At 43.1% G+C, this 15,171-nt stretch overlaps 2 protein-coding genes across 2 annotated transcripts; one reads left to right on the top strand and one right to left on the bottom strand.

Moving 5' to 3' along the window:
* Window positions 1–170: 170 nt before the first annotated feature.
* tiprl (TIP41, TOR signaling pathway regulator-like) lies at window positions 171–11,178 on the bottom strand. Its single transcript, XM_080748975.1, has 8 exons — window positions 11,136–11,178; window positions 9,111–9,241; window positions 8,335–8,514; window positions 6,787–6,886; window positions 5,853–5,984; window positions 4,593–4,688; window positions 3,958–4,020; window positions 171–2,850 (listed from the first exon to the last, which is right to left on the bottom strand). The coding sequence occupies exons 2-8, from the start codon at window positions 9,236–9,238 to the stop codon at window positions 2,713–2,715; spliced, it is 837 nt and encodes a 278-aa protein (XP_080605101.1). The 5' UTR covers window positions 9,239–9,241; window positions 11,136–11,178; the 3' UTR covers window positions 171–2,712.
* A 1,835-nt stretch (window positions 11,179–13,013) lies between these two features.
* LOC308304872 (uncharacterized protein) lies at window positions 13,014–15,119 on the top strand (the record flags this gene model as incomplete). Its single annotated transcript, XM_080749500.1, has 1 exon — window positions 13,014–15,119. One exon carries the CDS (start codon window positions 13,014–13,016, stop codon window positions 15,117–15,119), a length of 2,106 nt encoding a protein of 701 aa, XP_080605626.1.
* Between the last annotated feature and the right edge of the window lie 52 nt (window positions 15,120–15,171).

Genomic DNA, 15,171 nt, shown 5'->3' with positions numbered 1-15,171 from the left:
GTTGCGGGTTCAAATCACGATCCCAACAACCTTTGCTGCGTGTCACTCCCAGTCTCCCTCTCCCCATTTCCTGTCAATCTACTGTACAAGGCAGAAAAAAGCCAAAAGAAATATCTGAAGAAAAAAAAAAGAACAAGAATCCAGATTAAAATTAGACAGCACACTTGATAGAAATGGGGTTATTTAGTTCTTTATTAAGAGATAAAAGAACATCAATTATTTTATAAGGCTAGTGTTTTTTACAGGCATTTACAGACATTAAAGCAACAAGCCTCAGAAGAACAATTAAAAATCATACGTGGTGTAACTCGATGTCATTACTTTGTATCAAAAATGTTGCTAATCGGTTTGACTGTGCAAAATGTCTTCCAGTCAAATAAAGACATAAAAAAATCAACAACATAAAAAAAAAACGAAACAACCAGTTTTATGACAAAAGTAGGGTAACACATGCTGCACTTTACGATCCAGAGTTTGTGTATGACACCTGTCCTGGATGCATCTCTAGTTGCATTATGAACACACTGAATATTTTATACTGTTCACACCGTTTGGAAGAGTACACCATAATATAATGTTAAAAAATACAGTATATAGGGTCTTGAAAAGTCTGGCATCATTGAGAAATCACTCCTCTTTAGCTCAAATTTACACATTTGGCAATGTTTTTTTTTTTTCATTAATAAGCTTATCCAGACAGACAGCTGTGCAAAGCTGCTGGAAATTGTATTTATTTTTGTATTATATTTTTAAAGATTTTCTTCCTTCAGTCAGCCCCAGAAAGCAAAACGGACAGGGCTTAATTCAGGCTGGGTGCAACACTCCACCTGTGTGCCATCCAATGAACCCTGCACTCATCCCCAATGATCCCAGACTTTATGTAGAAAACCCCCATATAAAACCAAACATTTACACAACCCAAATCCCTTAATTAACATCCACCAAGGAAGGTTTTCCAACAACTCTTACAAAGGATCCCTGGCTGATAAATTGTGTATGCCTTAATACATTATAATTGCCCCTCTATTAACTAAATTATCATTTAAAAACACCATAAATATTTTGTATTTCTTTTAGAATTAGTTCATCTTTTACTCAAGCGGGACAACACCTGTCGCAAGTTGAGGTGTGGTCCAGCCCTATGGCATGTATGGAATACATTCCATAGCGATGGACCACACATGGACAAATGACATCGTCAACTTGAGATGGGCTCTGTCCCCCCTGAGTAAAAGATAAACTATTTCTAAAATAAAGTGTTTAAAATGTAAAGTTTTACTTATAGAGGACAATTATATCGTATTATGCCATATAAGGGTCATTAACCAGGTATCCTTTTAACAGCTGAGGTCCCTTGAGGACGTCCCAAATAATTAACCCACACATTTTCAAGGACAGCAGGGTGCTATGTGTTCTTATATTTGATGCTTTAAATCAGTGGTTCTCAACCTTTTCAGGCCACAACCCCCCAAAATAATCATATTAGAAATGGAGACCCCCCGCCCCCCTGACAAGCACTCGGAATTATAGGAGTTGAGGCATTGCATTTAGTCTGACTCTGTTTCACAGATCATTTTTACAATTTTCTGCCTCTTTCTTTATTTTATTTGACAATTTGGCCAATGCTTGACCAGTTTTTATAGTATAGCTTGTTGATTACTTTTGATGTATTAAAAAAGGTCTTAAAAGGTCCTTACATTTCCTTAAATTGTCTCTTCAATGTCATCTGGGGACCACCTAGAATCATGAACCCACAGGTTGAGAACGACTGCTTTAAATGACCATACCAGTGGTATTGCATGTTTAGCTCATGCCCATGACTCATATGGCATACTGGACATTACTGCTGACAATTTGACAAAACATACAGTAAGTACCATGTTTTGTTTTGGCCCCCCCAGAGGAAGCCATTGGATTCCATCCATTTCAGTCCAGTGTGAAAACCAACGTGCAGAGACTTGAAAATTGCTTTAGATAGGTAATCCAGAACATATTAAAAATGTACACGATTTCTTATCGGGCAGAAATGACAACCAGAGAGGTTTAAGATGGGTTCAATACCTGCACATTGTGAAACCATGCCGTTATTATTTCAAAATCTAAGAAAAGACAGCAGCATGCTTTGGAAAACGGTGGCCAGTAGTGTAAAGTATGCTGAGAGTCATAGTCAATGGGCTAAACGGGCAGTACAGGGGTCATCAATATGTCTGTACACGGACAAATGTGTCCCAAAGACTCGGTCTTGTCCGTGGCAAATTTTAGATGTTCTTATTTAGATCATAAGACCCAATTACTTAAAGTCAAGTCTCCAGGTCTCCTTCAGAATATGTACAGTATGACGCTTATTTACTACGACACTAGTATGACATATTAGGAGTCCACTAGTGCTAACTATGTTTTATCTGAGAGTGTACCAATGGAACACAAATGGACCCTTACATTTGAACACTCTCAAGAGTTATGGGTCCATTTGGATCCATTTGAACACTCTGAGAGTTACAGACCTGTTATGGCCATTCAGGGCTATCTCTTTATGTGTTTTGGGTAATATTATTGTCCACTCATTTGGATGTCCGTGGGAATAAATACCACAAGCCATCATGGCGATGACCCCTGGCGCAGTACCACTGGTGTGGCGCTAAAAGAGTAAACAGATATTGGACGAGTGCTATAACCCACACTAGAACATGATGGGACACAGTAAGGGGATTTTTATTGTGCGCTCTTCTCTTGGTTACCGGCCGAGTCGTTGTCCACTGAAGGCAGCTCCAGCTTCTCGCACTCGGTCAACTTCAGGTTTAAGTACTGGGCGATTTCGTTTGGATCGGTTTGCAGAGATAGAGGGACATTCTAGAGGAAAACAGAATAAACCCAATAGTTTGGTTATTGCCCGATACATCTACTATATAGCACACAGTGTTTAATCAACATATTAAGTACAAATGGATGTTAATGTACAGTATATGCATTTCTATCAATAAAAAAAAAGAAGAAAAAAATGTTTTCCTTCTTTTTAATCCTTTGTTAAGGTGAGTCAATTCCAGGGCTCTTGTATGATAAATAAACTTTTGACACACTCCTGATTTCCATTCGATTACAATTCACCAGTTAATGACTCTTTTCCATTGCACGATGCATCAATGCATTCTCAATTTTCTATATTACAGCACATGCCTAATTTTGTCATCAATCAATACAAACAGTCAGATACATACAGTATTAACTTCCTTTCGAAAGCTCTGCGTTATGTGAACTCTAATTTCAGGCTTTCCTTGACCTTAGTGCCACAGCGATAGACACAGCAAAGAGGGAGTGGCCAGCTGTATCCATAAGACACACAGTCAAATCCAGTGTTGACTTGAACATTTTTGAGTGTATTGAACTCTTGATTGTATTGAACGTTGCTAAATTGTCTTGTGAACCTCAAAGTTTCCTCAAAAATCTACACAGTCTTTGTTAGAAAATCTAAAATAAAAAAAAGCCATCATTAGGACATTATATAACATGTGCTTGTGGTGCAGTGCTTGGTAACCGGCAGAGTCGCCGGAAAGAAACTTGCAGAGATTTGTTTTACTGAGAATAAGGTTAGAAAAAACTTTAGGATAACACATATCTTTCTGAGGTTAAGATTAGAAATATGGTTAGGTTTTGGCACCGTTTTACTGAGGTTAAGGTTAGGAATAAGGTTAGGTTTAAGCGTTTAGGCATAGTTTACAGAGGTATATAGGATATTAAGAAACTCAATGGAAAATAGCAAATAAGCCTTGCCTTACCCGAGTTTCCTTTTAGTTGACATTGTATCAGTGAACTGTACTGTCATGAAACTGTACCTTTTCCTATCCAAAACTTCTAATAAATACCTCAATCAATCAAAAGGCATAAACCATCAGCCCAGGCAAGTTTCTTTCCGGGGACTCTTCTGGTATTCCAGTACTTGCATACTCCCCGTTCACTCACCTTCAGATCATCTATTTTGCTTTCTCTTGTGCTGAATTCTCTGAGAAGGTAGTTGCTTCCAGCCTATAAAGAAATTGACATGAGCTCATTAGATTAAGAACAATGTTTAATGTTCCCCAAAACGAGCTTTCATCATGGCAGGCAGACAGTGGTGTGTTCTAGACCTTTTTTGAGGGCATACTATAATCTATGATCCGTGGCTATTCGTGTGGCCAGGGCAGACGCCAGTGCATAATGCCTATCAAATACGCTACTTTGAAAGGTTCACGAGGGCAGACGCTATTCATATTTCTATTTCCGACAGCAGAGGCTGTATACAGCAGACGCTGCATTACAGGTAGAACACAGCACTGCAGGCAGACCAGGACTGCGTTCCAAACGCTAGTACTTTAAATGAGTAGAATTCATTGTTTGGCACCAAGAAATCTTTTTTCGAACGGTCTACAGAGAGCAGATGGACAAGATAATGTCTATATTGTGTGTTATTCAGTCAGGCAGGCATGGTCCCAAACAACAGATTGCAATCAAGACACATCCGTGCCTAGTGATTCCCTTGATAAACATGTTAGATCTTTGTGTTGTAAACGGCCAAATGAAATAACCAAATTATGAGGACAACTTAAGGAATAACTTGCCTCGTGGAACAGTCGTGTGTCGTTTATCCTGATCATCACTCCGTCAACTCGAAGGAAGAAACGCAGCAGCACGAAGAAGCTGGTAGGCATCACTCTCTGTAGAAGACACAGCACCTCAATCATTGCCACACTCACTCACCAATACAACATGGAAGTATGGTATGGAACACTACTGTGTGGGACATCATCATAGAGCAGGGGTGTGCACTGTGCAAACTCCTCTTTTTGAATGCAGGTGATCAGGGTGAGCTACAGTGTGATCAATTATTGAGCTGATCAAAAACAACCACTATTAATTAACTTTTATTGTCCAATGTGCATTTTGCATGACTCCGAAGTTATTTCCTTATAACAGAGTTACAGGAAAAATATCTATTAGTCATAATACAATTTAAAAAATATATATATTATACTACTATAGTTGTTTTATCAACTTGGACCGTGGAGTCAGGTTATAACGTTGATTTACCACGGTCACAACAAAAGCGAGGAATTCTTCTAATAACAGCATCTCATTCATTTGGTTATTATATGGCAGAGATGTGAGTAAAAGACCAGCTCCAACATCTCCTTCATAGCCTTACTGATCAGAAATGAGCAAACGTGGTTAAGCTCAGCTGATGATGGCTCGCAAGCAACGTTTGCAGTCTCTGAGAAAACCAGTGGCACTACTTGCTCACTGCGAGATAGATGTGGAATTCCATAAGGTTATAAAAAAGGCAATGTCCGCACACAATAAGGATGCTCTCCCTCAGTAACGCACTCTCCTACTCTTTCATAAGATTATCACACTCTGTCAAAGGGCTGGAAGCCTGGGAGCAGTGTTAACTTCGGCGACTAAAACTATTGCGAAAAATGTTTGTCGATTACTTTTTTTCACTGACCAATACGAAATGAAAACTACCGGTAAGCTAAGATGACTAAAACTATGACTAATATTCTTTCATCAGCAATTAACAACTAGACTAAAATCAACTGTAGATTTCTTCAACTAAATATCATACGATTTTAGGCGACTAAATATACAGTTGATTTTGTCGTCAAAATATTATTTTGGGGGGGCCGCAATAAAACCGTACGGTTTTTAGTCGACTACAGTAAAACTAGACTGAAACTAAGACATTTCAGATGACAGCAACAAGATGACATTTTATTCAAAAGACTATGACTAAAAATAAATAAAAACTTTGCTGTCAAAATCAACACTGCCTGGGAAAAATGTAGATTTTTTTTTTGTCAAAGATAAAATTGTTTACTGACAATTTTAACACTGATTGTGGAGACGCCGTGGTCGTGCAGCTCGTCCTCAAACAGCAGCACCTCGTCGAAGAACATGATCTGTTCCCGCGCTTTCAGTTTCTCCAGGTTTATGCGCTCCGTCGTCTCCGCCACCTTTTGAGGAAGACAATCAGAAAGAAAAGCAGATCATGACATTTTCAGGCAGTTGTTGTTTCCATTCCATCCAATGTTAATGACTTAAACTCTACATACTTAGTTGACTGGCATCCCCAAGGGTTCTATTCTATACTAGGAATTTTCTTCCTTCTACACCAAATATCTTAGCTGAAAATTGCAGATGTACAAGCTCACTATGAGACACATTTTGAACCTATAGATCTGCTATTTTCAGCGAATGTTCGCCCCAGAATAGGCACACTAAGCTTCAAATGAATGCCTTCGAAATGTTGGAATTAAAAAATGGAGATGCACATGTAGAACCGAACGAATAGTGAATGAGCAATGTCTCCACTGTCATCTTGCCCAACAAATATTATATGCACACAATGTGAAGGATCACACCCACACACACTGTCTGGAACTTGCAGAAATCTTTTATTACAAAACGACGTGTCAATCCTTAGACCTTCATCAGGTCTAATCAAAGGACTGAAACCAGACAGCATTCTCATCGTGTGCATTCCTTTTGTCATATGTGCCCGTGGACAACCTTTTAGGTGACGTGCATCAGCCTATTTTAAATATTCTGTCTCTACATAACTATTAATTACTATAACTACGATATCTATTTGTTAGATTTAACACAGATGATTCACCAAATAGTGGATTGACTGAAACATTAGTTAACTATAGGGTTGCGCAGGGGTAGAGGGAGAGAGAAAGACATCTTCAAACTCCTTGAGTTATAAATGAGAGCACATCAATGAGGACAACACGACAAAATGAAGTCACCCACCCTCATCTGCATGTCAGCCTCTATCATGGTGCCTCTGTAGTCTGTGGTGTACGTCCAGTCGTAAGGCTTCACCACCTCTTTGGAGTGTTCAGAGTCAGCCCTAAGACACAGAATGTCACATAATGGTCATTTATTGTCCTGAAGAACGGAGATCAAGTTCTGCGTGTCTTGTGACTTGAAACCGTCCTACAATGGTTCAGGTCTTACTTTAAATGAAAAACAAACAAAAGATTTCTACATCAACAAAATGTAGTAACAAAAAAATAGTGCGTGGACCCACAGGGGTCGATTCTTTCCCCCCTGTTATTTCATCTTAACATGCTGGATCATGCTCACTGAAAACATATGATAATGTATTTGATCATAAATGCACTGATACACAAATATATCTGAATATTTCTGCAATGTAGGTCTTTTCATTCTCATTTTATGCATGTTCACATTCATAACAAAAACAATATACATGACAATTTACTTGACTATTCGTATTCCCACATGATTTAAATAAGAGCTAAATTGAATGATCGTATTTCCTCTGATTCTTTTTGTGGTTTTCCCCAATTTCTCTTTGTCATTACCACTCCCCACAACTACTGCACATCCCTGTCGCTGCCAAACACAATAAAACTATTGTTGAGGACGACGCCGACAACCACATGCCTCGTTCAAAACACACAGGGAGTTACCAGCCGCTTCTTTTAACCTGATAGTGAAGACTTTCAGGACAGCTTTAGGGCAGTCACGATCATGACATTTGCCCTAAATGGCCAAAATAGGGATTCCAGGTTGAATGTGGTTAATAGAGTGTGGACAAGGATGTGGAAATATAACATTTCTGTTCATTTCATCCAGCTTTGTCCAGCGATTAAGGTAAATAATTGTGATTAGCTTAAATAACTGTGATCAAACGATCAGGTAATAATTGTGACAGGACAGCGTAACATGTAATCCCCCCCCCATCCCCACCCTACATTGAACAGGCACCAACCAACACGGGATGTTAATACAAAGAAAAGGACACCACCCATCGCTCACCACCATTACCCACAGTGAACACTGCCAATTGCTGGAGCGCCCAGCCAAGCCGTTGGCACTGCTGCCAGGAACTGAACATAAGGTGTCCCGTTTAAATCTAGAGTAACTAATCAGTAAGAAAGGGAATGAGAGACCGTCCGTGCCCAGCACTACACCGAGGGCACCATTATAGGTTTAATGTTGCATTCTCTACTGAAGCAGCACTTTTATCACAATATATAATACTCCTGCAGTTATTAATCACTTAAACCCTACATCTTGCATCAGGTTGCATCAGGAGGACATCAGGTTGATACAAGGTGTGCTAGATAAATGGTTCTCAAACCTTTTCCCTGTCAAGCACCACCAAATTGAAAGGACCCCCAGAAGAGAAGATTTATGTACAGTATACAGTTTACAGTAGCCAACATATACATGGGTAAAGTGGTTAAAATTATTGCGATGCGTGTACACATTTTAGCTGGGGTCCCCTGCCCTGGTCCCCCACTAGAAATAAATTGAAGGTCATCTTGCCTGCTCTCAAGCCACTCCTGTGAACAGGCCACCTTCACGTTGTCCGCCAGGTTGTTGACCCTCTTCAAGGCATCGATGGCGTTGAACTCAATGCCGTAGCCGTCTGTGTGCTGGATCCGCAGGATGTTGTCACCAAACAGCATCTCCGGCAGGGCGGGCATGCCCATCTCCTCTGCCAACCTGGAGACACACGATTCAATTCAATTTTCAATTCAAAGGAGCTTTATTGGCATGAGAAAACATATTACATTGCCAAAGCAAGTGTCAAAATGAAATAAAAACGGTTGAAAAACGGTTGAAAATTCATACTGTATGTGAAGTAGGTCTAGATGTCAATCAATGGTTTGTAGTCCTTAGGGTGGTTGTGTTCCAGTCTCTAGCCATCTTTTATCGCAACAGTTCACTAATCTTGCTGCTGTGTTCGCACATTGTTGTAGGTATGGGAGTTTTTTGTTGTTGGTCATGTTTTCAAACTCACTTTGGTTGTGTGTGTAACCCTGTCCTACGTCATAGGTAATTGGGTTTATTTGAATAGCCGTTGCTTCTACACACCAGACCAAGGTAACATAATCAGATTGAAATGTAAAAAAGACAAAAATAAATCAGAACTTAAACAGATGTGCAGCGACTTTTGACGTATACAAAATATAATTGATCTACGAGATCACAACGCATCTTGTTAAGACACATTGTGAGCTTGTCGTTGGACTTCTATGACATACCCAGGCCAGAATAGGGTTGCTAGGGTTCATGGGGTTAACAGAGGAGAGACTCACCGCTCGATGTCTTTAGACTTCATGATGTGGGTTTTGGCAGCGGTCAATTTCCACGGTCCAAACGTAAAGTCCTGTTTACTGCTCTTGAATCCATGATGCAACATCATGTTTGAAAGGTTGGAAAACATCAACTGAAAAGAGACACAATTGTTTTAATCTTAATAAGGGAAACATTTGAAAGCAATAAAAAGCTGACAGACAGAGCTAGATCTGGAAAATGTCATGTCACTGACACTAATGACACTACTAAACTCTGGCACCCTGGGGTGCCAGAGGTTAGGGTTCGATTCCAAGGCCAGCCAGGCCAGCAATGTGTCGAAGTGTCCCTGAGCAAAACATTTGCTTAGGTCCAACTATTACAGGAAAGTCTGTTTAAAATTGGTTCCATTATAAATAGGGTGCTCCAACGGATCAGCCGGCCACCAATAAATATTGGACAATTTTCACTCCAAATGACTCTCAGACAGTGACCGATCAGAAAAAATAAATGACCCAATCGAGAAATCAGATTTATTTTTTCTTTATTTTTTTTAACATATCCCTATTCTCGGGCAAACATTCCGCTGATGTAGAAGCTCACAACGCAGGCGCGGACGGCTCATTAAGGCGAAAAGGTGCTCGCCTTTTATTTATTTTTGATCCTGTCTAACAATACAAATATTCCTGGGTACGCCCCTGTCACAACGTGTTGCAACACAGAGCAATGTGAGTTTGTAGTCCTGCTAGTGCTATTATAGTATTTGTGGGCTGGCTATAAAGCTATTTGGTGTAGAGGGGGGAAAAGGAGTGGGCCTACTAGAGCACTGGGTAAGGTATATAAGGTTTAAGTGGTTCTTTAAAAGAGAGGTTTCCAAATTCTAAATGTGTCATTTAGCATGTGTCTGTTATACTGTATATTGAAACACGTGTAGTAGTAGCTAGGGATGGGACGATAAGCAATATTATCGTTTATCGTGAAACACAGTAACGACACATTGTGAGCTTGTCGTCGGACTACTATGACATACCCGGTTACGTTGTGAGCTTGTAGATCTGCTAATTTATGGCAAATGTTCTGCCCCAGGATAATGGATGTTGGGGATACTTTGATTATCTCAATAATATCGTAAATCGTGATTTCTTTGGTCATAATAATCGTGATATGACATTTTCATATTGTCCCATCCCTATAGTAGTAGCTGCTATATACTAGATAAGTAACGGAAACCTTAACCAAAGCACAACACTCTCTAGTCTAGGGTCATAATAACAAAGGCAGTGTCATAACCAACAGGTGCAGAGTGACAGACAGACTGTACATACTGTAGAAGCAGATTATTTTATATCTGTGATCAGTATCCACCCTAAAAAATCCTGTTAATGTGCTATATAACATTAAAATGTTAAAATGACATTGATTGATTGATTTAAGCATTTATTAGAAGTTTGCAATAGAAAAAAGTACAGATTCATTACAGTACAAATCACTGGTACAATGTCAACTAAAAGGAGATCCTAGAAAGCAGAGGCTTATTTCCACAGGAACCACACTTTAAGTATCTCATATAAACATGTTGTACACAGTTGACTTGACAGTGAGGATTTTACAATGAATTATGGTCAAAAATGCATACTAAAATAGCTCCCACTGTGATCCAAGACACTACTGGAATAAGTAGCCTAATAGGCCTATAAAATAATAATAATCCAATTGTATTTCTGTAATCGCCGAGACAAGCTGGTTGTATACAGAGAAAACACACGTTCTGCACTTACTTACACGAACGATTAAGATATTCTCATAATAGGCGGTGGTGGGAGATGCAGAGCTGCTCATAAAACGATGGTGATGTTGTTACTATCACCGTTACAATGAGCAGCGATAATGAGCAGAAAGCAGCGTGTTTGAGGCAGTGCACTGGCTGTTGTCTTAAAGTTGTGATCCTAACTTGGCCAGCACTTTCAATAAACGCTGGTAAATTGCCGTGTTGGTGTACAGGAGTGTTAAAACTGTGCATTTAATGATAATAATGATCCAACTCTTACCTCTAAAAGCTGTTGTCAACCAGCCCTATTGTATTCAAGCACGTCGCTCAAATACGTCCCCCCGAGTACTTCCGCTCTACGTTGGTTCCCTGTTACCGGGCACCGTTGCGTGATTATGGATCCCACTGGGAAAGATGGATGGAAACGGCATAGAGCGCTCGTTTTCACAGTTATTGTCCACGACACTGCAAGCGGCGCGAAGGCCAGCGGACCTTGGAGTGGCCGCGAAGAGCGGGCCAGGGCCGCGCGGCCGGCGGAGCGCCGCGCGAGTTACGAAGCCGTGGTGAATGCAATCCTTCTATTTATGCCCAGGCCGTAAGGCCTGGGCAAGCGCACGATAAACGCAATGATAATTGGGGTTTGGTGCACCTCGCGCGGTCCAAGAGGCCACAACGGAGCGCTCCCTACGTCCGGTTCAGCCAATCACAAGCTTCAAAAATGAGTCCAGGGCGTGGTTATCCATCTTTCCCAGTGGGATCCATAATCACGCGGCACGGTTCTGTTGATTCTGTAAGCCAACTTAGCCATGCTGCTGCTAACATCATGGTAAACAGAATAAAATACACTAAACCTTAGGCCCATGGGAGTGTCGCCACTCCGACAATAAGAAGTCACTGTCGGAATGGAGATATGTCTGAATGGAGACATGTTCCCAAAGAAACCTCTACTGGACTGCTCACAGCCAGGTAAGAGTTCTTTCTGACCAATAAGGTGTTAGTGACTGTGTTTCACTGAGGGAAATGTGTCATTATTAGCTCCTTTCGGAACCCCCCACTCCACTGAGTGAGGGAGTGGGGGGTTCCGAAAGGAGCTATGTCATTATCAGTGTTCGTGATTTTGATTGATTGAAGACTTTATTAGACGTTTGCACAGTGACAGTACAGTTCACTGATGGTCACCTGTCCTAAAGGGATAAAGAAAGACCACAAGAAAGCTTTTAGGCTTGTTTAAATTGGGGTCCCTTTTTTGTCGTACACGACACGTGCTGTCCTCTGGAGATATTATGGCTATGGCTGTCCTGATCAGCACACACGCATGTATGTATACGTAGCCTATTTATTATATGTGTACTATGTAGGCATATGTATGTACAGCTTTGTCTAAAAAAAATGAATATTGTGGAAAGGTTCATAATTTTTTGTAATTCTGTAAAAGATAAACGATCATTATATTCTAGATACATTGCGCATGCAGTGAAATATTCAAAACCCATTTTTTTATTACGATTTTTATGGCATACAGCTCATGAAAAATGTCAGAGTTGCTTGAAGTCCAGTGTGAAAGTTCCAGTCAATGATGATGATTCAGACAAAGCTTTATGTATGTATGTAACTATGTATGTATGTAACTATTTATGTATCTATGTCACTTTTCAAGAGTATCTTTTATTTCACGAAACCTGTGTCTGTCTGTTGCGCAGGCACCGTCAGACTGATCGACTTCAAACCTGACGCTTGTGTCGCCGATGACTCGAGGATGGTTGAGAAGTGAGAAGTCGGTCGGACCAGAGGAACGTGATTGGCCAATCCATCCCCTTGGGTTCACGGTTCAGCCAAGCTTTGGACATACACGCGCAAAACCTTTTATACCCATTTATGGAGATCCCTGATGTCATCACCATGACATCATAGTACTGGTATCATAGACTAGACTCTACGTACTACTGGGCACCACACTGGAGACCTTGTGTGGTAAATTGGGGCCTGACATTTGACATTATTGGTCCATCATAAATAACTACGGTTTTAAACACAGTGGTGTTGTTAGGCAAAGATGTTTCCTATCTTTATGAACTGACAGCAACAACAACCAAACTGTCAAAAATCGGGGACGGGACATACATTTTCGTCTCATCAAAAGTTTACAGTTGCAAAGAAAATGAAAGTGGTGGCGCTAATAAGCGGGGGCAAGGACAGCTGCTACAACATGATGCAGTGTGTCGCCGCCGGCCACAGCATCGCAGCTCTGGCCAACCTGCGGCCCGCCGCATCCGACACGGACGAGCTGGACAGCTACATGTACCAGACGGTGGGCCACCAGGCCGTAGAGCTGTACGCCGAGGCCATGGGGCTGCCGCTGTACAGACGCACCATCCAGGGCAGCAGCCTCGACGTGGGCCGGGACTACAGCCAGACGGAGGGGGACGAGGTGGAGGACCTGTTCCAGCTGCTGCGGCAGGTCAGGGAGAAGGAGGCGGTGGAGGCGGTGTCCGTGGGGGCCATCCTCTCCGACTACCAGAGGACGCGCGTGGAGAACGTGTGCCAGCGGCTGGGCCTGGTGCCCCTCGCCTACCTGTGGCGCCGTGACCAGGAGGCCCTCCTCGCCGAGATGATATCCGCCGACCTCCACGCCGTCCTCATCAAGGTGGCCGCCTTCGGCCTGGACCCGGGCGAGCACCTGGGGAAAACTCTGGCCGATATGCAGCGCTGTCTGAAGCGGCTGTCCGACAAATACGGCGTCCACGTGTGCGGAGAAGGAGGCGAATATGAGACGTTCACCCTCGACTGTCCCCTCTTCAAGAGGAAGATCGTCATCGACGAGATGGAGACAGTGATCCACTCGGCAGACGCCTTCGCTTCGGTCGGCTACCTCCGTTTCACCAAGATGCACACCGAGGACAAAAGCTCTGATGCTGCGGCGGCGAGAGCTTTGCCCCGTGACGGTTGTCCTTGCCAGAACGCCATTGACAAGATGACAGAGGACCTGGAACATGATGATCATGCAGAAGACGACCGTGGAGAATGTAAAACAAACTGCGAACTTAGTTGTCAGCGGGGCCGTGAGCTCCCACCTTCCTGCTCGGCCAGAAGCTCCAGGGGCTACCAGTGGATCTCCGGCATCAACGGGCTCCAGAGCACGGATCCTGGCATAGAGGGACAAACCATAACAGCCTTCACACTGCTGCAAGCCGAGCTGGACAGCAGAGGCTGGCAGATGAAGAACATTGTCCTGGTTCACCTCTACGTAAGCAGCATGCAGGACTTTGGTCCCCTCAACGACGTCTACAAGAAACACTTTGGCGTCAACCCTCCTGCCAGGGTGTGCGTCCAGGCTCCTCTGCCTGCCGGTCAGCTGCTGCAGTTGGACTGTCTCCTCCACGACTGGGCCCTGCCCCCGGAGGACGGCTCCTTCCACCAGAGAGAGGCCCTGCATGTCCAGAGCATGTCCCACTGGGCCCCGGCCAACATAGGGCCCTACAGCCAGGCCCTCAGGGTGAACGAGCTGGTGTTCTGTGCGGGCCAGATCGCCTTGGTCCCCTGCACCATGCAGTTGGTAAAGGCTGGCATCAGGACGCAGGCTCGACTGTCCTTCAGCCATGTGGAGAAGGTGCTGGACGCCGTGATCGGTGGACTGACCCTGGGTCACGTCCTCCAGGCCCATGTCTACGCCACACGACTCCAAGATGTTCCCGTCATCAGGGCTGTCTGGGAGAGCAGTCTGAGAGCCGCCCGAGACAAAAAGGGCTCATTTGGGGATCCAGACAACCACCAGATTCCATTACTGGTTGCTGTGGTACCGGCCTTACCCAGGGCTGCTTCCGTGGAGCTGCACGTCATCGCCGTCCAAGATGACCCCAAAGAAAGGACTTCCAGTCACATGACTACAAAGTCAGGGCACGGATTAATAGAGTGCCAAACTGTGGTGTCCAGTGACAGCCAGAGCGCCACACTGTCCCTTTCCCTGGCCCACAATGCAGCCACACCTAACTCTGACCTAGAGGCCTTAGATGTGAAGGACACACTGGGGGTGATCGGTGCGACATTCAGTAGCGCCACGGAGAAGATGGAGACTGGGCTGTCGCCGCTGTGCGCCCGGGTTTTCTATAAGTATGACCACTCCTCAGCCCTGCAGATTGCTGCAGGTCTTGAGGAGTGTTTGAGAAGCACCACAGTCGGCCTGTCCAGTCCATCTGTGGCTCTGGTTCCGGTCCTGGACTTGCCCGACTCCAGGATCCTCCACTTGTCCTGCTGGCTCAGTGTGTAGTAAAATATTAACAAAACAAATGAACTTAAAGAATCAAGAATTAAGCCTTATA

The sequence above is a fragment of the Nannobrachium achirus genome, assembly GCF_963921795.1.
Source record: "Nannobrachium achirus genome assembly, chromosome: 19".
Lineage (NCBI taxonomy): Eukaryota > Metazoa > Chordata > Actinopteri > Myctophiformes > Myctophidae > Nannobrachium > Nannobrachium achirus.
This window is presented reverse-complemented; position numbering and strand designations above follow the sequence as displayed.

What these genes read in the sequence shown, in the direction of transcription:
- tiprl (XM_080748975.1), bottom strand. Translation starts at nt 9,238, where the DNA reads ATGTTTTCCAACCTTTCAAACATGATGTTGCATCATGGATTCAAGAGC. An exon ending in AAGTCTAAAGACATCGAGCG is followed by an intron (nt 8,515 to 9,110) that starts GTGAGTCTCTCC and finishes GTGTGTCTCCAG; the next exon opens with GTTGGCAGAGGAGATGGGCA. An exon ending in CCACAATCAGTGTTAAAATT is followed by an intron (nt 4,689 to 5,852) that starts GTCAGTAAACAA and finishes TGTCTTCTACAG; the next exon opens with AGAGTGATGCCTACCAGCTT.